This window comes from Lipotes vexillifer, unplaced genomic scaffold, assembly GCF_000442215.2.
Source record: "Lipotes vexillifer unplaced genomic scaffold, Lipotes_vexillifer_v1.1 scaffold1113, whole genome shotgun sequence".
Classification (NCBI taxonomy): Eukaryota; Metazoa; Chordata; class Mammalia; order Artiodactyla; family Lipotidae; genus Lipotes; species Lipotes vexillifer.
Genome location: NW_006777938.1, coordinates 19073 through 43682, shown reverse-complemented (window position 1 = coordinate 43682; position 24610 = coordinate 19073). Strand labels below are relative to the sequence as shown.

The 24610-nt window shown below is 34.2% G+C and overlaps 1 protein-coding gene across 4 annotated transcripts in view; it reads right to left on the bottom strand.

Annotated features, from left to right (window-relative positions):
• COP1 (COP1 E3 ubiquitin ligase) overlaps positions 1 to 24610 on the bottom strand; it is a 229072-nt gene that overhangs the window by 186112 nt on the left and 18350 nt on the right. For 2 of the 4 annotated variants that reach the window (XM_007451361.1, XM_007451362.1), the window contains 3 exons: positions 17568 to 17636; positions 5196 to 5255; positions 4404 to 4480 (listed from right to left, as the gene is read on the bottom strand). In XM_007451361.1, coding sequence (XP_007451423.1) covers positions 4404 to 4480; positions 5196 to 5255; positions 17568 to 17636 — 206 coding nt within the window. The remainder of the gene's footprint in view (positions 1 to 4403; positions 4481 to 5195; positions 5256 to 17567; positions 17637 to 24610) is intronic. The other 2 variants (XM_007451363.1, XM_007451364.1) reach the window with 1 other exon arrangement.

Here is a 24610-nt window from a genome sequence, read left to right as displayed (position 1 = left end):
AACTGAAGAACCGAAGAGATTCACGATACAGGAAATGGCAAAGGGATTTTCTTTGAGGAGGCACTGTTAGTTTTTGAGGCATAGGACCTGAATGTAGAACGGTACACAAAGGTTGCAGCTACCGTTCAGAATGCAATCTAGTGCTACCGTGTCATCTATGACAAGAAAAAAAGAGCTACTACCCAGATATCACTGGATTGTTTTTTCAAGAGTAGATAGAATTGAATCCAGCAAGGAACCAAAACCTGTGCCATCAAACGCAGGAGTGAGCAGCTTGCCCTCTGACTCCTATTGCTGATGATCCTTCAGCTCCACCACCTCCCACCTCCTCTCCCTCCTCCAGTCAGTAACTCTTCTTGCCTGTTCACTCGATGCCACCCCCTGTGTGCCAGCTGCTGTACTGGACTACTGTACTTTTCAAGGTACTGTACTATAAGATGAAAAATGTTTTCTTTCTTTTTTGTGTTTGTTTTTTATGTATTATTTGTGTAAAAAGTATTATAAACCTATTACAGTACAGTACTATATAGCCGATGGCCTTAGTTGGGTATCTAGGCTAACTTCATTGGACTTACGAACAAATTGGACTTATGAATCCTCTCTAGGAACGCAGCTCGTTCGTATGTAGGAGACTTACTGTATGGAAAATAGTGTCAGGCTGTGTATGGAGAATTTCCTATATTGTATAATTCTCCTCCTCGATAAAGGGAAATAAATGTTATATGAAAAACTCTCTAGGTTTATGTAGAAGATTTGTTTAAAATATATAATAAATTAGGGACAAATCTGTAAGGATTAGAGTTAGACCTGACCGTAAGAACATTTCAATTCCTACGTTTTAAAAACAGTTATCTTAGGAAATTCCCTGGTGGTCCAGTGGTTAGGACTCCATGCTTTCACTGCCAAGGGCCAGGGTTCAGTCCCTGGCTGGGAAACTAAGATCCCACAAGCCACGCAATGTGGCGAAAAAATAAATAAATAAAAGACAATGAAATAAATAAATAAATAAATAAAATAAAATTTAAAAAGTTATCTTCCCAAGTAAAACAAAGCAGTTAAACCAATAATAATTGCCAAAAAGTACCAAAAACTGAAGCATTAATATGTGAAGAAGAAGCCATTAACACTGCTCTGGTCAGTGATCATAATCCAGCCAAAGACCCAATATGCAATAACAGAGATGGGTCCATTTTCATCCACTATACCAAAGAGCCATCCCTAACCACCACCCACCCTCTCCCCATCACACACATTTTTTTTTTAATGACTTGGGGGAGGGGGCATGTCACGGGGGTAAGTATAACTGCATAGAGTTGTGTGGGTGAGTTAAAGAGGAATTTCTTAACCTAGTCCAAGAGCCATTACACAATATCAAATTCCTTGAATTTTACTAGTTTATTTACTCAAATGATAAAATATACAAATTCACAAGGTACTAACTCACCATTATATATTTATTTATATATATATATTCTTTATAATAGTTAAATACTTCTAACATCCATAAAATGACCCCTTGCTTTTTCCTTCATTTTGATTCATCTGGACCTTTGTCAAAAATGACAGACACACAGGGACTTCCCTGGTGGTGCAGTGGTTAAGAATCCGCCTGCTAATGCAGAGGACACGGGTTCAATCCCTGGTCCGGGAAGATCCCACATGCAGCAGAGCAACTAAGCCCATGCGCCACAACTACCGAGCCTGAGCTCTAGAGCCCGTGAGCCACAACTACTGAGCCCACGTGCCACAACTACAGAAGCCCACACGCCTAGAGCCTGTCCTCAACAACGAGAAGCCACTGCAGTGAGAAGCCCAGACACTGCAACGAAGAGTAGCCCCCACTCGCCACAACTAGAGAAAGCCCACGAGCAGCAAGGAAGACCCAACGCAGCCATAAATAAATAAATTAATTAATTAATTAATTAAAAAATGACAGACACACAAATGAAAGATTAAGTCTCAAAAATACCTGATAGAGTAGTTAAATATAATCAAAAGTGTCTTATATAAATGTCTTATCTATATATTTTATTTATAAATATCCCTGGTCTACACCACAGAAAAGTTCAATAAGCAATTCACAATTTAAACTTATGTATGCATCTTTTAAAAAATGAATTAAATTTATGATCAACAGAAATAAAAAAAATCTGTCTGGCATTTAAATAATGAAGCTAATAATTATGAGGGAAAAATTATAATTCAACTAGATGCTATTTCTTAAAAATAAAAAACCTTAAATATTGACAGTATAACATAACATTCTTCCCATGTTTAATTTCACATCCAAATCTTAAGGGTCATTTCTCAAGAATATTTAAAGCCACATCATTTTCCCAAGTGGCTCTCTCAAACCTTGAGTGATAATCAAATTACTTGTTTCAAGAAAATATCAAAACACTCTTTTGAAGAAAATATCATGTTTGTCTATTTTCTCATCCTCAACTGTTAGCCAGTCTCACCTCTGCCCAAATCTCATTTGACAATAGTGTTCCATACAATTTTAGCGATTCAACAAAGTTTTCATAGACATCATGAAATCCTCTCTCTTTTATGAGATCAGCTATTTTACTTTATAATACAACCACTTCCCTTCTCTTCCACCAATAAAAGCCTATAAAATCCAATAAAATTCCACCATTTCCTCTCTTCTGGGCTCTTGCAATGTTCCTAATGTTCCTCCTAGCTTCCAATGGCAGGGGGTTGAGAGGGACACAGAATCTCTATCCTCTACATGGGAACCCCAGTAAATACTTTAAAATCTAAAACAGATCCTACTCAAAACTCCCCCATGACTTTTTATTATCTCTTCACTTCACTTCATTCATGTATCAGCTCTCTAATACATCTAATTTCCTTCCTAGGGTACTACTTACATATTTTGTACTACTACCATATTATATTTTTGCTTATTTAGCATCTGCCCCAACCTCCACACACACACACCCCCCAAAAGGTAAGCTCCACAAAGGCAGGAAATTTGCCAGCTAGATTCAACACTTCGAACAGTGCCCAGTATATTAGAGGCATTAAATAAACAGAGCCAGTTAAATGAATATAATACTATATTGTCAACCAGTTATTAAAAGTCGTCAATAAAATTAACAAAGACCTGGACACACAGATAGAAAGAAACACTACTGTTAAAGGCTATGACAAAGAGTCATATGACCATGAGAACTATCAGTTTATTAGAGAAGATTTTGTGATATGACAACTATTACTTGCCTGCATGCACTCACATAATAAATATTCCACTGACAAAGATTCCATGTGTATCAGGAAGTGAATTTTAAGCTTAAAGATAATATCACACAGCTGAGTCATTCCCAAGTGTTTTAAAGAAAATAAAATATGGACAAAAACAAGCTGAATTACACAGGTAAAGTGACCCCAGAATCACCTAGTACTCACGCGGATTCTCCATAAAATGGTTAATGAAAAATATCAAACATCCCAGGAATGTTCTTTAACTGAATATCCCTTGTGCCCCTTCCCCACATATTGTCCCAAACTAGATCTAAAATAGCCTTCCTGAACTGACACTGGCTCTGAAGGTTAGTGTAATCTCTTGTACTGTCATTGGACTGCCTGATAATCCATGTGTTATCCTAAAACTATCTGTCTGAAAAGCTTACATTAGACCACTATCCTAAATGGATTAGCAAGTTAAAAACATGTAAAACTGCTCTCGCTTTGAACACAACAAAAAAGTTCAAATTCAAATTTTAGGTAGTAGATATTTCAAATAGAACTTTAGAGCTATATAGGGACCACAGACATTCACTGTATTTCACAAAAACTTACTGAAGGAGGCCAGTCACTACTGCTACTCAAAAACCTAGGGAAACAGTCACGAGCAAGACAAATGTAATTCCTGCTCTACTAGAGGGTACAGAAGGGAAGACAAATTAATAATGGGGAGTTATAAAGAAAATACCAGGGATATCTAAACTAACAGATCTATCTAATGGCCTCATTTTAAATCTGGGGAACGAGATCTGCAAGAAAATTCAACCGGTCAGTGGAAAAGTTAAAGGTATTAGTTTATCTAATTCTCCCCTAATATCACCTACCATTTCATGTTCTCCAGTTGTAGATTTCTAATGTCATCTGATTTTAACTCACAAAGTATTTAAAGCCGCCATTATCTTAAGAAATCCACCAAACTTTTAATCCAACAGTGAATTCACAGTATTATAATATTCTACTCACTAACTGTCCCTGGCATGAAAATTCAAAGCATTAAGGAAACAGGCTATCTCAATCTCATTTCTAGATCATGACCAAAGTAATTTCTCAGGGGTTTTTGTACATTACATGGAAAAGGCTCCTAGGGATTAATACCATATGTGCACTCTGTAACATAAATCCTAAGCAATTACAAGTTTCAAGATTTGTACCTGTGTGATGGAGAAGGAGCTTCAAATTGAGGCACTGTGCTATCCTCACTGACAGGAGAGTATAAGCCGCTCATTTCCTGGAAGCACAATTATTAGAGTTACAGACACTCCAAAGAGAAGATGTATAAATCAAAAGGAGTTATGATATCATATTCCTTTCCAATCCCAGGTTTCATCAGTCCCTTTTTGTCTCAACACCCAAATTTCTCAAGGCTTCCTTTCCACAGAGTACAAAAGCAAGGATATCTGAAAGTTAAGAGACAAGCCTTTTCTATGATGCACATTCTTAAAGAACCAGAAACACTTTAATAAATATTCATCACTAATGAAGCTACCGAATGCAGAAAAAGACAAATGTAAATAATCTGAATGAGATGTACAGTACACTATGTGAATAGTGAACTAGCTAATCATTAATCCAGGTGAGACCCTACTGATAAATATTAAGATAAATATGACAGTATGGCAACTGGATCATTAGGTTCAACTCTGCAAAGTACAGAAAAACATGATATGTCAGTCTCTACTTCAAAAATGTTCTCTGCAAACATTAAGTAGCATTCCTCTTGATTCAAATATTAGCTTTCTAGTAAACAATGGATTAAACTCTAACTTTGATCATTAACTAGAGGAAAAGGCCTCCTAATAAACTATTACTGCATAAATTATGACTGTGACTTTCCATACAATGGAGACCAATCCCATAAATTTAATGCAGCAATTTAAAGGAAAAGCAAAAACTTCATGAAATTGAAAAATTACTAGAGATGTGAGAAATTCTTGATATCTTACTTCCACTCTTTTGATATCCTCTTCCAAAACACTTAACTCCTTCTGAATCTGCTCCAGTTGCTGTAGATTAGAGAGGAGGAAATAAAAAGCCTAAACCAAACCACACAAGCATCACCACAATCATAAAATAACTTAACGTTTACAAAATGATTTCTAGGAAAATGTGCACTAATGGTTGTCAGGGTGAAATACTGAAGACAAAAAGTGCTGTAAGTTCCTATGTTAAAAAGTAAATGTAAAGATTTAATGTTTAAGAAAACAGTATTTTCTTTAATACAAGGATTGGCTTTATAATAAAAATATTAAAGATGAACAACAATGACAATATGACTTAATAAAAACAGAAGACATCCGAAGAATTTTCAAATTACCTCATTTAACTGTCAGCAATTGTCAGCATGTCAGTTAACCCCATTTTAAAAATAAAAATAAGTCTCAGAGATTAAATTCTACCACCCCAAAGCAATCACAAATTAGCCTCTTAAGCATTTTTTAAAACATATTTAAGATAATCTTTTATCTTTGATATCTTACCTACTGCACCATAACCTTTCTCCACGCCATTAAAATGCAAACATTTTAATTGTTGCATCACATTCAACAATATATTTAATCATCAGAGATTTAAGTTGTTTGCAAACTATCATAAGTAATTCTGGAACATATTAGTCTGCATTTCAAATTTCATTGATTATTAAAAATGAAATTATTCGATCAAAAGAAATAGTTAGCAAATCTTCACTGCATAAAACAAAACTGCTTTTCAGAAACACTATCAAATTTAAATTTCTATCACTTTTATGTATAAGTGGCTGTCTTAATCTAACCCAAATATATTGAGCCAATTTTTAAAATGTAAAATAACAATAACGAATACTTATGTAATAATATTTATTGCCAGGTGTGAAATAGGAACTACTACACAGGAAAATGAAGCACAGAAAGGTTAAGTGACTTGTCCAAGATTATTCAGCAAATACATGGCAGACAAACAGATTTTTAAGCGCCTTTTCTTCTGTGGCAATATATACACAATTGATAACATATTAATTCAAATATTTGCCAATCCTAAGCATTTTGCTAAGCACTGTGAAAAACAGGATTTAGAAAACTCTAGCCCTTGCCCTCATGGAACTCAGTCTAGGGAAGATGGCACAAAGTAAACCAACAGTTGAAATATCATAGAAAACATTATGATGATGGTACGTACAAAGAATTAAAGGTACACAGACTGCCCCTAACCTAGATGGAAAACTTGGGGAGAGGGAAAAGGCAACTGGATAACTGAAATAGGATCTGAAATTAAAAGAAATGCTGAGCATCGAAGGACTAACAGTAATTTGCCAGGTGGAAAAAAAGTGGGAAAAGACAGAATAAACAGAGTAAATAATAAAACACACAAAGACCGAAAAGCTATGAGAAAGGGAAATAATAAATCTGAATTTATGACAATGAATGAAATCACCCAATGTCAATCAGTCTAGGCAGAAGAGACGAGAACAAAAACTGGGTGTAGGGAACACCAACAGTTAAGAGATAGGCAAAGGAAGAAGGAGCAGCTCTATGTCAACCATCAATAAGGGCAAGGGCAAAAGCCAGGAGAAAAGATAGCACAGTATCACAGAAACCATGGTTGGGACAGGGGGAAGGGGTTAAAAAAAAAGTGATTAGCATTGTCAAATTCTTTCAACTCTTCCATCTACTTTAATAAACTTTACTCCACCCTAAAATTTTTCACACAATACTCCTACCTTAACTGAAACCTTGCTCTCCCTCAAGGACACAGTCTGCCTTGGAACTCTTTCAAATAAAAGTTGGTCAGGTGATAAATTCTCTCATGCCCCAGACTAGATGGGGACTTCCACTTCTACTGCATTCATTGGCCATTCCCAATAATTAGTCTTCCACTCTAACATAAAAAACACTCTGGTCTGGCTCAATCCAAGCAGCCAAATCACTGTCAACAAATCTAAGACATCTACAAATATCCCAGTTATTTCCTACCATCACTAAATCCTTTTGCCTTTTGGTCCATAGCCATTTTCGACTCCGCTGACCCTAACCTCTAATTCAGCAAAACATCCCATGGTCACCCCTTAACTTTTTTCTTTTAATTAACTTGAAATGCTCCACTGCTGAAATCCTTATTTAAACAAATGCTGACGGGGTCTTTAGTATGATTGTTTTCAAAACACATTTAAAGAGAAGGATGAAAGTAAACATCTAAAATATCAACATCCAGACAATATCACTTGTATGATACATAATACATACTTAAGATCAAATTAACAATTTTCATTCCACTTCTGCAACTGAAGCACCAAGAAAAAAATCCAGTATCACCTGAAATCTCAAAATACTAAATGCTAATGCCCAACCCTCTGAAGATAATGTCCCATCCTTCCAGTGCCCCAAAGCTTTGCTGGATAATACATCCATTACTATATATGAAGGCCGTATATTAGATGAACTACATAAAACTACCAATGTTCAAACAATTTTTACTTCCAAAAGCAGCAATTTCATATGGTTCAATTTAAAATAAAACAACCAAGGTACAAGGGCTGCTGTAATAAATACATAGGTATAGTGTATTGATAAAACAAAATGATGCAACCTACTTATGTGAAAAAGTCTGAAAAGGTGTGAAGACAACAAATTTTTCTTAAATTTCAGTGAATGGAAACTATTTAGAGAGCACACGTTAAATGAGGTGTTTACATTTCAAGATGAAATTCTGAGAAAGTTTAAAGCTCTAAATTATTAAGACATTGTGTTATTCTGATTTATAATAAGAAATACAGCCTCCTGTAGGGCCTCCAGATGGGGATTGGTTGTTAGGGGAACCAGCCATGTGATTAGAGGGTTGGAACTTTCAGCCCCACCTTCTAACATCCAGAAAAGAGAGAGGGGCTGGAGACTGAGTTGAATCAACAATGGCCGATCAATCATGTCCATGGAATGAAGCATCCATAAAAAACACTAACTTAAGGGGTTCAAAGGGCTTCTGGGTTGGTGAACATGTAGGTTGGTGAGCACATGGAGATGCTTGGAGAATGGCACACCTGGAGGGGGTATGGAAGTTCCATGCCCCCTGAGTTGTATCCTTTCACCATAAACTGGTAATCTAGTAAGTAAACTATTTTCCTAAGTTATGTGACCCATTCTAGCAAATTATCAAACCCAAGGAGGCAGACATGGGAACTACCAATTTATAGCCAGTAGGTCAGATGCACATGTAACTTCCTGGACTTGCAATTTTCATCTGAAGGGGCAGCTCAGTCTTGTGGGACTGAATCCTTAACCAGTGGAATCGGGGGCTAACTCCAGGTAGACAGTGTTAGATAGAATTGAAATGAATTGAACTGAACTGTAGGACACTCAGTTGGTGTCCAAAGAGAACTGGAAAATTGGTGTGGGAAATGATCTACACATTTGGTGGCCAGCAATATGGAGAGTGGTGATGAATAATGGAAACAAGTGTTCTCCTTTCAGGCATCAATATAAGACATTATAGTATGAGGAAACAGAAGAAAGACAAAGGATAACCATTTTAAAAAGCAGAAAGAAAACTGGGCTAACTTCACTCTGCAAATATGTTTCATAAGCCAGAGAGGCAGAATCTAGAATAAAAGCATGAATCAGAGTCCAAGAATGTTTTGGAGATATATGAAGGAAGTCCTTATAAAGCTGAACTGTCATTATCTAAATGAAAATCAATCACAAATTGGGAATGATAATAGACAAACCTCTGGATCAAATCTGCCTTAACACTATTATGAGTTTGGGGGCTACTAAAAATAATAATAATAAATACATAAGATGGAGAAATGCTATTTGAGAACACAGTCCTAAGCCATCAACAGCAAGCACTCTCTTAACACAGCGTACTGTACCAAAACCCAAAGAAAGTTTTAAAACAATTTAAATTTAAAAAGCGAAGGAAAGAAGTCTCAGAAACCGTTAAAACTAAAACATAAAAGAATTCAAAAATAGAACCCCCTTTTATTGACATTAGCTTTGGTGCAGGTAGGTATCATCGGCACTCATTTATTTGACCACCACTATGATTTGATAAAAATATGCTTAAGTATTAAATTCAGTATTTTGTTTTTTAGAGCTAATATAATTAGAATACATTATAGCTGCCAAGACTTCTTCAATTATCTGACATATTCAAAACTGAACAAAAGAATACTGATATACTTTCAGAAAAAAAGTTGGGTTAAAAAGAGAGTAGCAAAATTAATATATGGATATAAAAACAAGAAAGCACTAAAAAAAAAAAATTCAAAAAAAAGAAAGCACTGTACACCGATCAGATCATCCAACACCCAGAACACTGGCAACACCAAAAGCTGATGAACATGTGTAGCAACAAGAACTCTCATTTATTCTTGGTAGGAATGAAAAATTGTACAGCCACTCTGGAAGACAGTTTGGCAGTTTCTTAAAAAATTAAACATACCCTTATCATATGATCCAGTATTACACTCGTTGGTATTTACCCAAAGGAGTTGAAAACTTAAGACTCCCAAAAAGCACACTGATAGCAGCTATATTCATAATACCAACACTTGAAACAACCAAGATGTCCTTCAGAAAATGAATGGATAAATAGTGATACAGCCAGACAACAGAATAATATTCAATGCTAAGAAGAAATGAGCTTTCAATCCATGAAAAGACATGGAGGAAACTTAAATGCATATTACTATAGCAAGTATGGAAAATCTCTGTAGCTTCCTTTCAATTCTGTGAACTTAAAACTGCTCTAAAAAACAAGGTCTTTAAAAGTATACAAATACATTCAAGTAACAAAGAAAAAACATAAGAACAAAAAATCAAAGGGGAAAAGAAACATAAAACAAATAATAAAATGGCAGGCTTAAACTCTAAATTTACATTAAATGTAAATGGCCTAAATACAAAATTCTAAGACTGCTGAGTCAGGCAAAGTGAATGAAAAACCTCTGCTGTCTATAAGAAACTCACCTCAAATAAGTAAGTGATATAACAAGGAACCAAAGACTCAGTAAGGATGCAAAAAATTCTCACCATATATTTAACAAACTTTACACCACACCATGCAATTGCAGGAAACACATTCTTTTCAAGCACAAATATTTCAAAATTTAATGAACTAACGGGTGATAATGCAAATATCATTAGGAAAAACACTAATTATTTTCTGATAACAATGCAATTATAACAGAAATCAAGAATTAAAAAAAAAAAGAAAATCCCCACATCCAAGTAATAAGTTTATCTCTAAATAACCCACATGCCTACGAAAAACTATAATGAAAATTAGAAACTATTTTGAACTAAGGAATAACAAACAAAATGCCATACCATAATTATTAGATTCAACTAAAAGAAAAATTGTGGCCTCAAATGCCTATATTAGAAAAAAGTCTGCCTACTAATACGTATATCCAAATTAACAAATTAGAAAAGAAACAACAAAATAAAACCAAAGAAAGTAGAAGGATGGAAACTGTAATTATAAAGAGGGTATTAATAAAATGGAAAACAAAATAGAGAATATAAAACTGAAAGGTGGTTCCTAGATAAAACTCAAAATTGTTACATTCCTGGCAAGAACTGATCAAGAAAAAAGAGAGAAATGCACAGCACCAATAAGCAGAGTCAGGAATGAAAAACTCTGGGGACATTAAAAAGTTAGTATTAAGACCAAGCTAACAGCAATAAATTTGAAAATTTAGATGAAACAGACAATGCTTAGAAAAAGTATAACATGTCAAAAATGGTACCTAAAACAAAAATCTGAATAAGCAGTAACTGAATCAATACTTTAAAAGCTTCTGCAAACAACAGGTCCAGATAGCTTCTCCAGCAAAATCCTTAAACATTCAGCAAAGAAATCCATCCTAGATTATACAGATTCTTCCAGAAAATAGAAAAAGAGGGTACATTCCCCAACTCATTTGATAAAGCTATCTTTATAACAAAATTGGACAAGATCAGTTTAAAAAAAAATTAAAGAACAATCTCATTAATGAATACAGATGCAATAAGGAAGGCAAGCAGGGCAAACAACTGTCCTGGTGGGGTTTCTAGAATGCAGAACATTCAGTGATAAAACTAGAATACTCTTGGGCAAATCAGGACAGTTGGTCACCCTAGGTGCAAAGTTGATTGATTTTTTAATGTTAAACCAATGTAATTATCCAGTTTAACATAATGAAAAAAAATATCATCTCAACTGCACAAAAATTTTGGAGAATACTCAACCCCCACTTATAATTTTTTTAAAAACATCCTCTTAGGAAACTGGGAATAGAAACTTAGCTCCTTGAATGATAAAAAAAAAAAAAAAAAAATACCTACCAAAAACCTACAGAAAACATCATACCTAATGGTGACACGTCGAAAGCTTTCATTTTGAGATCAGCACCAAGACTAGGATGCCCCGCTATCACCACTTCTATTCATCATTGTACCGGATGTCCTAGCCAGCAGAGTAAGACAAGAAAAGTAAATAAAGGATATAAGGATCATAAAGAAAGAAACTAAACTGTTATTATTTGCAGATGATGATGCGTACACAGAAAACATAAAATAATCTACAAATAATTAGAATTAATGATTTTAACAAGGTTGCTGGATACCAAAAGAAATGTGTCAAAATCAACTGCATTTCTATATACCAGCAACGAATAGTAAGAAACTGAAATTAAAGACACAGACATCACTTACAATAGCATAAAAATGACTGAAGACCTTAGAACAACTCTAAAATAAAGATGTGTAAGAATAATACCCTGAAAAATATCAAAATTTTGAAGGACATTCTTAAGGACCTAGATATACAGAAAGAAATACCATGTTCAAGGGCTAGAGGACTCAATATTGTAAAGACAGTCTCCCAAATTCATCTATAGAGTCAAAGTAATCCCAATAAAGATCACAGCAGGTGTACCATGGAAATGTATCAGCTGGTTCTAATATTTATAGAGAAATACAAAGAGCCATGAATAGCTGAGACTTTCCTAAAAAAGAATAGTAACTTAAAGTTCTAGTATTTAATACAATGTGGTATTGCCAGAAAGATAGACAAACAGACCAGTGGAGCAGAAGAGAGCCTAGAAACAGACCCACACATGTATGGACACATGGTGTATGACAGATGTGGTATTTCAAAGCAATGGGAAAAGGATGGACTTTTTAATTAAGGATGCTTGGACATCTGGACATCCATATGAAAAATTCCCAAGTAGATTATAGATGCGAGTATGAAAAATAAAAGGTAAAGATTCAAGTAGGTAATATAGCAAAATGTCTTCATGACCTCAGGTGGAGAAGAATTCTTTACCTAACATAAAAGGTACTAATTATAACAGGAAAGACTAATAAATTTGACTCTGTTATAGATAGAAACTTCTGCTCATCAAATGACATCATTAAGACAATGGAAAAAGCAGCCCAATTAAAGGGGTAAAAGATCTGCTATAGATAAGTAGATATAGAGATAGATATGTAGATAGATAGAAAGAACAAAGAACTTTTATCTAGAATATATAAACAATAAACCAATAAGAAAATCAACTAAATAGAAAAGATGCACAAAGCTTTAAACAAGTACTTCACACATACACAAAAATCCCAATGGCCAATTCATAGTACTGTGTACTCAACCTCACTGGTCTCAGGGAAATGCAACTTAAAACCACAAAGAGATAGCAGTACATATCCTAAGATTTGCTAAACTGAAAAAAGTCTATTGCCACCAAGTACTGGCAATAATATAGTGCAATAGGAACATTCCTAAAATGTCTGTAGGAAGAGTAACCAATACAACTGCTCAGGCATTGTTTGGCATTATCTATTGAATTTGAAGATGTACATATCTTATGACTTATTAATTCCACTTCTACATATGTAGTATAGAAAAATATATGCTAATATATACCTGGATACATATATAAGATAGTAACATTGCTTGTAAATAGCTCAAAACCAAAAACAACTCACAAGTCCATCAACAACAAAAATGGGGTGTATTCATTTAATAGAATACTATACAACAACAAAAATGAATCAATTATAGCCATATACAACAATGGGGATGAATCTTAACAATGAGCCAAAGACAAGAACAAAACATTATATAATGCAGAAGTGCATTTATATTAGTTCAAAAGAAGAGACGTATAAATACTTAGGCATCAAAACAATAAAGAAAAACAGAGAGGTGATTACCATAAATATCAGAATATTGACTACCTAATGGGCAAGGGAGAAGGCTATAATCTGAAAAGGGTAGGGAGGGAGCTTCAGGAAGCCTAGCAAAAATCTATTGTTTAATCAGGATGATGGTTACACGGATGATCACTCTACTATGAACCTTTAAACTGTAAATTCGTTTTATGAACTTTTCTGTGCTTTATTTCATATAAAAACATTGTAAAATTCAATTCTTTCAAATATTCAAAATAAAATTCCAAACAAAACCAAAAGGAAACCAAGACTCATCAAAACTGTCCTATTACAATGAATTAAACAGGTACCACAAATATACAAAAGTATATTTTAAAATTAAATCGTATGAAATATAAGGCAATTGTTCAAATGCTGGTACAAATTTGCACAGAGGAGACTGGCTTTTACATGGAACCTAAAGCCCTTTTGTTCAATCTGACCATGAAGAAAGAATAACATGTTCATTTAAAAACATATATTTATTAAGTGCTGTGGTAGGCTGGCTGTAAGAAAGCCTCCAAAGATTCCCACCTCAGAATTCACACCCTTGTGTAATTCCCTCTCTTTGTATAGGCTGGACCCAAAGATTTGCTTCTAATGGAAAAAACAGAACACTTGTTGAGATGTAACTTTCAAGATTAATCTACAAAAAGCATGTGACTGCTGTCTTCAAAACCCTCTCTTGCTCCCTGTGAGGGAAGTCAGCTGCCACACAGTAAGTTATCCTATGGAGAAGCCCATGTGGTAAGAATATGGTATCTCTTTCCAACAGCCAACGAGTGAACTGGGAAGCATTCCTATCCCAGTCGAACCTTAAGATAACTGCTGCCCTGGCCAACACCTGGAGCATAGCTTGGTGAGAAACCCTGAGCAAAGGCACTCAGTTAGTTACTCTGCACCAAGATTCCTGACACAAGATATTAAATGATATTTTTAAGCCATTAAATTTGAGGGTAACTTGTTACACAGCAATAGATAACTAATGAAAATGCCTACTATGTGCCTTGCACATTCCTTTCTCTTAATATGCAAAGGAGAGTCAAGGAAAAAAATAAATAAAAATTAAATGTAGGATTCTAACAGCAAGATGTGACATTAGAACAAATAAATATGTTAAATCTGAAAAGCAGATTCAGAGTCTTGGTTTAGACTCATCATAACTGCAATTAAAAGTCAAGCATAAAATCAGAAAGTTAATTTTCAAAGTCTGAATGTTAATCTTAGGAAAAAAAATCAGAAATAGTAGTTTGTCTCCTGGTCAGTCTGTATTTTGCTTGAATAAGTTCAAGTATAAATTATATTACAGGAGATAAGACCTTTAACAACCATATTCACTTTGAGGATTAAACACACAAATATATACTTTATAATATATGCAAAAAAAAAATAACCACTCACTTCATTCTATCTGTACTAAATCATGAGGTATTAATCAACTACATTTTCTAGACTAAAGTTTACTATTTCCAAATCACTAGTATACCTGACTCCAATCACAGAAAAATTAATGAAATTTAATCAAAGTAACTGGTAAGTTTTTAAGTCTGTTATCCTAGCTCCAAATTTTCAAAGTTTTAAAACTTTGTTAACCTAGCTCCTCAGAGTCCCTTGTGTAGCTAAACCTGATATACTCACAATCATTCAATTATGGATACACTAAAAACAAGAAAACCAAAATATATTAATGACAGTATAATCATTGCATATTAAGAGGCACCGATATCCAGAAGTACTTGGAACCAGTATGTTTCTAGGTTAAATTGCCTATCATAAGAAAATATGATCCAAGAGAGAAAAAAAATCCATCATTCACAAGGATCTTATAAGATTCAAATCAAACTCAAGTTGAAAAATTCTAAAGCACAATTAACCCAGACATAATAACAAAAATATAGGAACACTGATACTAAGGGCTATGTGATCAAAGGCAATATCATAGAAGAAGTTATTGGAGGCCACTGGCCACTGCATCAGAAAGAGGACAAATTAATATAAGAAGGAAGAGCGATCATTGGGAAACATTCTCCACTGATCTCTCCCATTTCTGCACATCTTTAGATAACTTTTGTTCCAAATTATCTTTTCAAGGATGTCTGTTTAGTGAACACCCTGGCAAGACAGAAATAGTGACTTCCTCCAGGAGAGAGGGCAGATTTGTTTTCTGATCAATAAAATAAAAATAGTGTCTCCCTGCAGGGCAAAGACTGAACAGATTTGCTAGCAGACCCCTTTAAAAGACTGGGGTTTCCTAAGTTCAAGGTTCTTTGGTTGTAATATATATCCATTGTATATGCAGAATCTACCAAGGCCCATCTCTAAACCGCCCCTGAGGGACTTGCAGGTCATGAAGCTGATGCTGCCAGATATGCCATGAGTAGTCAAGACTTTATTTCCAACCCAGAAGTCTGATGTCTTCTGCCAGCATCTATGAAACTGTGGTGGACTAACTTGTCAGCTTGCTAGTAAAAATCCCAGAACATTCATAGTTGTTTATTTTATAGTTATATGCTGCATCCTTCTTACCTGAGAAAATTTCAAATCTAAATATGTTGCAATCATTAACAGACACTAGAGAAGTATGAAAAACCTCAGAGGCTAATGAAAACCTTAAATAATTCAAATCATATATAGTGATCAGCCATTTCATTTAACCCCCAGATATCCATATGTTTGGACTGTTCACTTAATTGATTCATTATCAGGTTATTTCCTATGTACCAAATCTCACTCAATGAGTTCAAAGTCGAAGGTAAAAACAACTACATAAAACTACTGCAAAACAATTTCACATTCTGTTTTGAAAGGAGAGAAGGTATGTACGGAATATAAAAAATTATCACTTTTCAAAGAATTTGCTATAGCAAAGACGGTTGAATGTACATACTGAATTAATAATTTTGTTTCCGTATGCTATAAAATGTTCAGCTTTGTTACTCAAAGTGTGGTCCACGGACCAATAGCATCATCATCTGCAGCTTGCTAGAAATGCAGATTATCAGGCTCAAACACACACCCTCTTAATCAGAATTTGAATTCTAAGAAGATCCTCAGGTTATTCTTATGCAAATTGAAGTTAAAGTACCCACCAAAAAAATAAAATTAAAAATCAAGAAGAATATATAAAACTCAAATTCATACTGAAGATAATTTTTAATAGATACTAAAACATTAAAATCACAACTGCTACCTCAGCAAAAGTTAAAGAAACATACAATCATAAACCAGGCAAAGAACATTTAGCTATCAACACTAGCATAACACAGACAAATCCAATCTGAACAAAGAACTTTTAAAAACAAACATCATTAATAGTCCAAAAAAAGCAGAAATATGAAACTAAGATAATGTAAAGTTCTGGCAATGCACACTTAAAGTACTTCATCAAAACAAGTTCTCATCTTTTTATTTTCAAAAATAATAAAGATGGCCTAGAACCTAACAAATATGGTTATTTTTTTTGAGTAAAAAATGTCCTAATTAGACAACTGAAAGTAAAATTATAACAGTTGGGAATTTAAATATAAAACAGTTTTCAAAGTTATTTTAGCATGCTACCAAGAACACAGGATTTTGCCTTTCATTTTCCCATATTTTATACCATTGTGAAATGACTGAGGAATCTTATAAATGTTAAATTAGGACATTCTGTTATAAAATTATTAATAAAAAGTTATCTTTTAGTTATCCTGCATGACTTACACTTTCCAAGTTCTAAATAGGTAGCTATAGTTTTACTTGTTTCCCCCCACCAAGATGTATTTTAATCATAGGAAAATCGTAACCCTCTCTACTTAAGACTTCATTATCTAAATTTTCCTACGTTTTCTTTTCAGGGTGAAAGTTAGGCTGCCATTTGATAATTCTATTACCTATTCTTTATAGCTCTGAGGTAACATCATTATATTCACTCCTATAGAAAACTTTTTAGCACACCTCCAAAAAGGGATTTTTAAAATATCAAGTTGTAAACATAAAAGAAGTTAAAATAACAAAGCTTAAAAAAAATAAAACTCCTGAAAACTCAAAGGCTTTTAAATGTTTAAATAAAATTTTTAACCTGAAATGCCTTCACAAAAATGGAGAAAAAAATGGGAAGAGTCAACAATAGTAAATGACACATTACGTAAAATACACAAAATAATATACCTCTCTCTTATTTCTTCTTGCAACCTTGAGGAATTCCATAAGGATCTGTAGTTGGGCTGCATGTGATTCCTATAATAGAAAATTATAATTGTTCTTTTAAAAACATAACTTTGAGTTCAAAGTTTTCTTTAACACCACAGTATAATCAGTATGAAGCAACCCAACTCATCCATTTAAGTTAGTCTCTTATTTCTATTTAGTTGTTTTCCACTTGCTAATTGGCATTTTTAAAAGCAAGCCATTTCCCCTAAAACTAACTTGAAAAAAACAGGTAAACAGGTGTTTTCAACTACATTTCTCATCGACCATGCAGAAAAAACTATTTATGGGAAATGGCAATTCTGTTATCTGTCCCAGCTTTCTCTTCCACAACCAAACTAATAAAACATCAAGACAAAAACTGTAGTGGAGGAACTTCCCTGGTGGTCCAGTGTTAAGACTTTGTGCTTCCAATGCAGGGGGTGGGGGTTCGATTCCTGGTTGGGGAACTAAGATACCACATGTTGTGTGGTGTGGCCAAAAAAATTTTTTTAATTTAAAAAACAAAAACATAGTGAAGCCAATGTAGTTTCTAGACACTGAAATGACTTTCCCCATAAGAATTTAACTTGCAGGGGAGTAAGAAACATAATAAATAGGAAGAAATTCATGCTTTTCAGAAATCTAATTTACTATTTCTGGTCATTAATTACTCACGCAGATGTGAGAATTAATATATTTCTATGAAAGATTTCAGTCAAACTCAAAAATTTAAAAACAAAATTTTAATATTATCAAGTGTGGGGGGGTAAATAACACACATTGGTAACAGAAACAAAGATTTAATAGATAAATGGTAATTATAAGTTTAACATTTTTTGTTATCAAAAAATAAAATTACAGGGGAACTCCCTAGTGGTCCAATAGTTAGTGCTCTGCCCTTTCAATGCCAAGGGAGTGGGTTCAACCCCTGTTAGGGGAACTAAGATCCCACAAGCACAGCCAAAATAAATAAATAAAATAAAATAAAATTACAAAAAGATACCTTTTAGTATTAAAATGTACACAATGAACCAATGAATTTCAGCTACATCTGATAAACATACATAAAAAGAATATCAAAAGCTAAAAGTGGAATAACAATAAGACATGGTTTATGAACAACTACAATTCTAACTTTCCTATACATATTTTAAAAGAATAAAAAAGTCCAGTGGAGCATTTCTAAAACAAACAAAAATAAGAAAGATTAATAAAACTTTCATTTACCTGGCTATGCAACAGAATTATTTGAGGCATTTTTTAAAATAGACACTGGGACGGATTTTATATGATTCTGTTACTCTAGAAAAGATTCCAGGAATTTATATGTTTATAGATTGATAAGAATACGCCAGTCAAAATTTGAAGACTCACTGAGATATTGCACATACTACAAAAAAGCATGGCCACTTCAGCTTGCAGGATCTTAGTTCCCTGACCAGGGACTGAACCCAGGCCCTCGGCAGTGAAAGCACAGAATTCTAACCACTGGACTGCCATAGAATTCCCCACTTCACTTTCAATGAACTGAAACTAGCTCAAGCAACAACTGAGCACCAACTCAGCTAAATTACTGATTAGACCAAAGAGGTGAGTCTCTTATCCTTGCTCCCTGACAAAGGAAAAGGCAAGACCATTCAGGAAGAAAATATTAACTACTTTAGTCTCTGTACTGCTCTTGAATACAACTTTAAAATTACAAGACAGGGAAAGAAGTAGGAAAAATCAAGAGAAAAAAACAGGCAAAATGGGACTCCCCTGGTGGCCCAGCGGTTGGGAATCCGCCTGCCAATGCAGGGGACATGGGCTCAAGTCCTAGTTGGGGAAGATCCAACATGCCGCAGAGTGGCTGGGCCCGTGTGTCACAACTGCTGAGCCTGTGCTCTGGAGCCCGTGAGCCACAACTACTGAGCCTGAGTGCCACAACTACTGAAGCCCACGTGCCTAGAGCCCATGCTCCACAACAAGAGAAGCCACTGCAATGAGAAGCCCATGTACCACAACAAAGACCCAACACAGCCAAAAATAAATAAATAAAATAAATGAAAAAAAAACACACAGGCAAAGAATGAAATTCACAGGTGACCCACTTGCTGGAATGAGCAAAAAAGACTTTAAAATACGTCTCTATATTATTAAAGAATTAAGTGGGGGTTGGTGGGATGAACTGGGAGATTGGGATTGACATATATACACTAATATGTATAAAACAGATAATAAGAACCTGCTGTATAAAAAAAGAAATAAAAAAAGAATTGAGAAAATGGACAAAATGAGCAAAAAAAAGGAGAATTAGAAAAGAATTGAAAGAACAAAGTATAAACCTAGAAATGAAGAATAAAAAGTCTGAAATAAAAAAATAAAAATAAAAAAACTATGAATGAAGTTAGGAACAGATGGACAGAGCAGAGGAAAGGAATAATGAATTCAAAGACAGTTCAATATAAATTACTTAACCCAATTCAGAGAGAGAAAAAATAAAAACAGAGCATCAGAAATATGTGGGATAATATGAAACAATAAAGGGCTTCCCTGGTAGCTCAGTGGTTAAGAATCCGCCTGCCAATGCAGGAGACATGGGTTCGAGCCCTGGTCTGGGAAGATCCCACATGCCATGGAGCAACTAAGCCTGTGTGCAACTGAGCCCGCGTGCCATGACTACTGAAGCCCATGAGCCTAGAGCTCATGCTCCGCAACAAGAGAAGCCACCACAATAAGCATGCACACTGCAGCAAAGAGTAGCCCACACTCTCCACAACTAGAGAAGGCCCGCACACACCAACGAAGACCCAACGCAGACAAAAATAAATAAAATAAACAAATTATTTTTAAAAAATGAAACAATAAAACATATGACTTGAATCCTAAGCAAAAGGAGAGAGAGCACAGGGTTGAATAAATAATGGTTCACATGTTCAACAAACAGATCCTCCTGTTCTGTGAAACACAAGCAGGATAAATATTTTTTAAATGAAAGCTAGGAATATCACAGTCAAAATGAAAACTAATGTCAAAAAGAACATCTTAAAAGCAGCTAAAAAGGATACACTAGGAGAAGAAGATTAAGAATGACTGAAAATTTCATCAGAAACAAAGGAGCAAATAGAAAATGAAAATATGTCTTTAAAGTATTAAAAGAAAAAAAACTATGCAGAACAAAACTATCATCTATACAAGAAATAGTAAAGAAAATTATACAGACAAAAGGGAAATGACTCAGATGGAACCTCAGATCTACAAGAGAAAATGGAGACATCTCAAAGGGTAAATATTTTGGTTTAAAAGGGTCTTTTCTGTTTCTTTTTTTTGCATCATTTCTTCAAAAGACTATTAACTGTTTAAAGCAAAAATAACGGGTGGGGTTTATAATATAATTTGAATCACAAAAGGCAGGAGCTTGGTAAATTGAAATACTATAAGGTCTTGCACTTTCCATAAAATGGTATATAGTTGACCCTTGAACAACACAGGTTTGAACTGCATGGGTCCACTTATACACGGATTTTTTTCGATAAATACAAACTGCACTACTACACGATCCATAGCTGGTTGAATCCATGGATACTGAACTGTGGATATGGAGGGCTGATTATAAAGTTAGATGCAGATTTACAACTTTGCAGGGGTCAGCATGCTTAATAGCTGCATTGTTTAAGGGTCAACTGTATATTCAGTGTTGACTGTGAATACAATGTCCTTGAAGTGGCATACTATAAACTCAAGGTTGACTGTGCAAAGTAAAAAAGGCATTTTGCAATCTTTAGAGAAACCACTAGAAATACAATAATAAGCAATATGCGAAAAATAGAGAAGATGGTATACTAAAATGAAACCCTGGAAACTCAATGATCTCTAAAGAAAGCAAGAAAGGAGAAAGGGTAAATAAGGAATATATGGAAAAACAGAAAACAAATACCAACATGGTAGACCTCAAGCCTGACCACATTGATAATTATTATATATTACATTTAAATGAACTTAAGTATTTGAATTAATGAGCTTACTAGATTGCATTAAAAACTCAATTACATACAGTTAAGAGACACACTTTTAAAATATAAAAACAACAAAAGAAAAGTAAAAGGGTACAGAAGAATATACCATAGAAACTCTAGTCATAACTAAGCTACTGAGGCTATATTAACATCAGGAAATATAAAAGCAGACTCCAGAACAAAGTATATTTCCAGCAATAAACATATACAATTCATAGTGACAAAGGGGATGATTCATCCAGAAGACGTAACAATCCTAAACATGTATGCACCTAATAACGGGCTTCAAAATACATGAAGTAAAAATCATAGAAATCAATGAAAAATAAACAGTCAAAAATTGTATTTTTAAAACACCCCGATCAATAATTGATGGAACAAGGAGAAAATAAATTTTTGAATAATATTAACAAACTCTACATTTATAAAGCACAGCAAATAACACATTGCTTTTAAATGAAGGTGAACATTTAACAAAATAGACCATATAGTGAGCCATAAAAAAAAAAAAAAATCACAATAAATTTCAATGGACCAAAAGCAAACAAATTGAAGTTACTGGCTAAAATGCAATGAGAAAGATAGAATTCCTACTTTAATCAACAAAACAGCAGGCTAGTTATATGAATGGATGAATTTCAGACAAAGGACCAGAAATAATACATTATCCCAGGAGCTAGGCAGAAAAACCTCGAAATACAGACATCAGGTGAACACTCAATGAGACTGCCAAAAATCTATTCTAGCTCTACCTAACAAAGCTTAAAAAACAAGCTTCAAGATAATCAAACTGTTTTGAAAATACTTAACTACATGCCAGAACAATGTTTAGAAATGTGTAAAGGAATACAAAAATAGCAACACTAAACAAGTTAAAATGTACAATTTCTGGCATCCAATCAAAAGAATAAGCATGCAAATAAGGAAAATACGGCCCAAAATAAGGCGAAAAAATTCATCAATAAAAACAGATGCAGCAATGACACAAGTAATAAAATAAGCAAATACAGTCATAAAAAAGTTACTATAACTACCTATATGTGTTCTCCAAGTTAAGGAGAGACAACAGATTATAGAAAAAAGTAGTGAACGTGACAACAGAAATAGAAACTATCCAAAATGAACTAGACAGGGGAAAAAGATAAAACATAAATAAGCAGAACTGTTTATGGGTGAGCTGTGGTATAACTTCAACCAACCTAACAGATGTGTAACTGGAGTTCCCAAAGTGGAAAAGGTGACAGAAAAATATTTGAAGAAATAATGACCAAAAATTTTCGAAATCTTATGGAAACTATAATCCTACCAATCCAAGAATCTCAAAGAACCCCAAGAACAAGAAAGAAACATGGGTGGGGGGGGAACTATACCAAGGTATATCAAAGTCAAAATACTTAAAACCACAAAAAGAACACTTTAAACTGAGAGAAATACATTTCATTCTGAGGATAAAGACTTCTCATCTGAAACAATACAAGACAATGGACAATGGAGCAATATCTTTAAAATACTGAAAGAAAAAAAGTAAATCTAGAATTCAATACTCATTTGGGACTGCCTTGCTGGCATAAAGGGTAAATAAAGACTTTCTCAGATATAGAAGGTGAAAGATTCATCACCAGCAGATCTACACTAAAGAAATGATAAAAGCTGTCCTTCAGGTGGAAGGAAAATTACAGATGGAATTCAAAAGAATGAATGGGGACTTCCCTGGTGGCAGAGTGGTTAAGAATCCGCCTGCCAATGCAGGGGATATGGGTTCAATCCCTGGTCCAGGAAGATCCCACATGCCGCAGAGCAACTAAGCCCATGCGCCACAACTACTGAAGCCTGCGTGCCTAGAGCCCGTGCTCTGCAACAAGAGAAGCTATTACAACGAGGAGCCCACGCGCCACAAAGAAGAGGAGCCCACGCTCATCTCAACTAGAGAAAGCCCGCGCGCAACAACGAAGACCCAACACAGCCCTAAATAAATAAATATCTTTTAAAAAAACACACACGAAAGAATGAGTGAGAGTGTGAATGGAAAACAAGACAATGAAGTACATCAGAAATGATAAATATATGTATATATAGAACTTTTTAAAAATCTCCAAAAAACATAATTTATTGTTTAAACCAAAATTAATAATGATTTATGGGGGGATGGTTATAACATATATAGAAGTAAAACATTTGACAAAAAATAGTACAAAGGCTGAGAGAGAAGAAATGGAAGTTGTAAGGTCCTTATAATACTGATGAAGTAGGATAATATTACTCAAAAGTACAATGTAATAGCAATTATATTAAAATCCCAAAAGCAACCACTAAGAAACCAAACAAAATGTTCTATCTGACAAGCCAATGAGACAAATAAAATGAAATCATGAAAAATACTCAATCTAAAATCATATAAATCAGTCTCACCACAATACAATTCAACTAGAATTCAATTACCAAAATAGCATTTGGCAAAGTAGCAATATCCAAAATACACACACACACACGCACACACACAAACGTATTTCTAACAAATCAATAAGAAAAAAGAAACAATCTATTAGGAAAATGGGTATAGGCTATGAAAAGGCAATTCATCAAATAAGAAACCAAGATAGACAAACAAATGAAGAAACTCTCTTCGCTAGTAATCACAGAAATACAAAAAATACAAAATGACAAAACAAAACACACACATACACACACACAAACACAAGCATCTGACAACTATCAGACTGGCAGAAACTAAAAAAAAATACCAAGGGTTGATATGGTACAAACCCACAGAAGAGCAATATGGCAATATTTAATATGGTTAAAATGGGCATTCAAACCCTATGAAAAGCAATTCCACTCCTTAAATCACTAAGTATATATATATGAGCACAAGGAGACATGAATAACAATACTAAATGCAGTATTGACACTCACAATTATGAATTCAGAGCAACTTAAATGTCCATCAACAGGGGAATAGAAATGTTCATGCAATGGATTACTATAGAGAAGTTAAAATAATTAAACTAGATCTACATTTATCAGCAG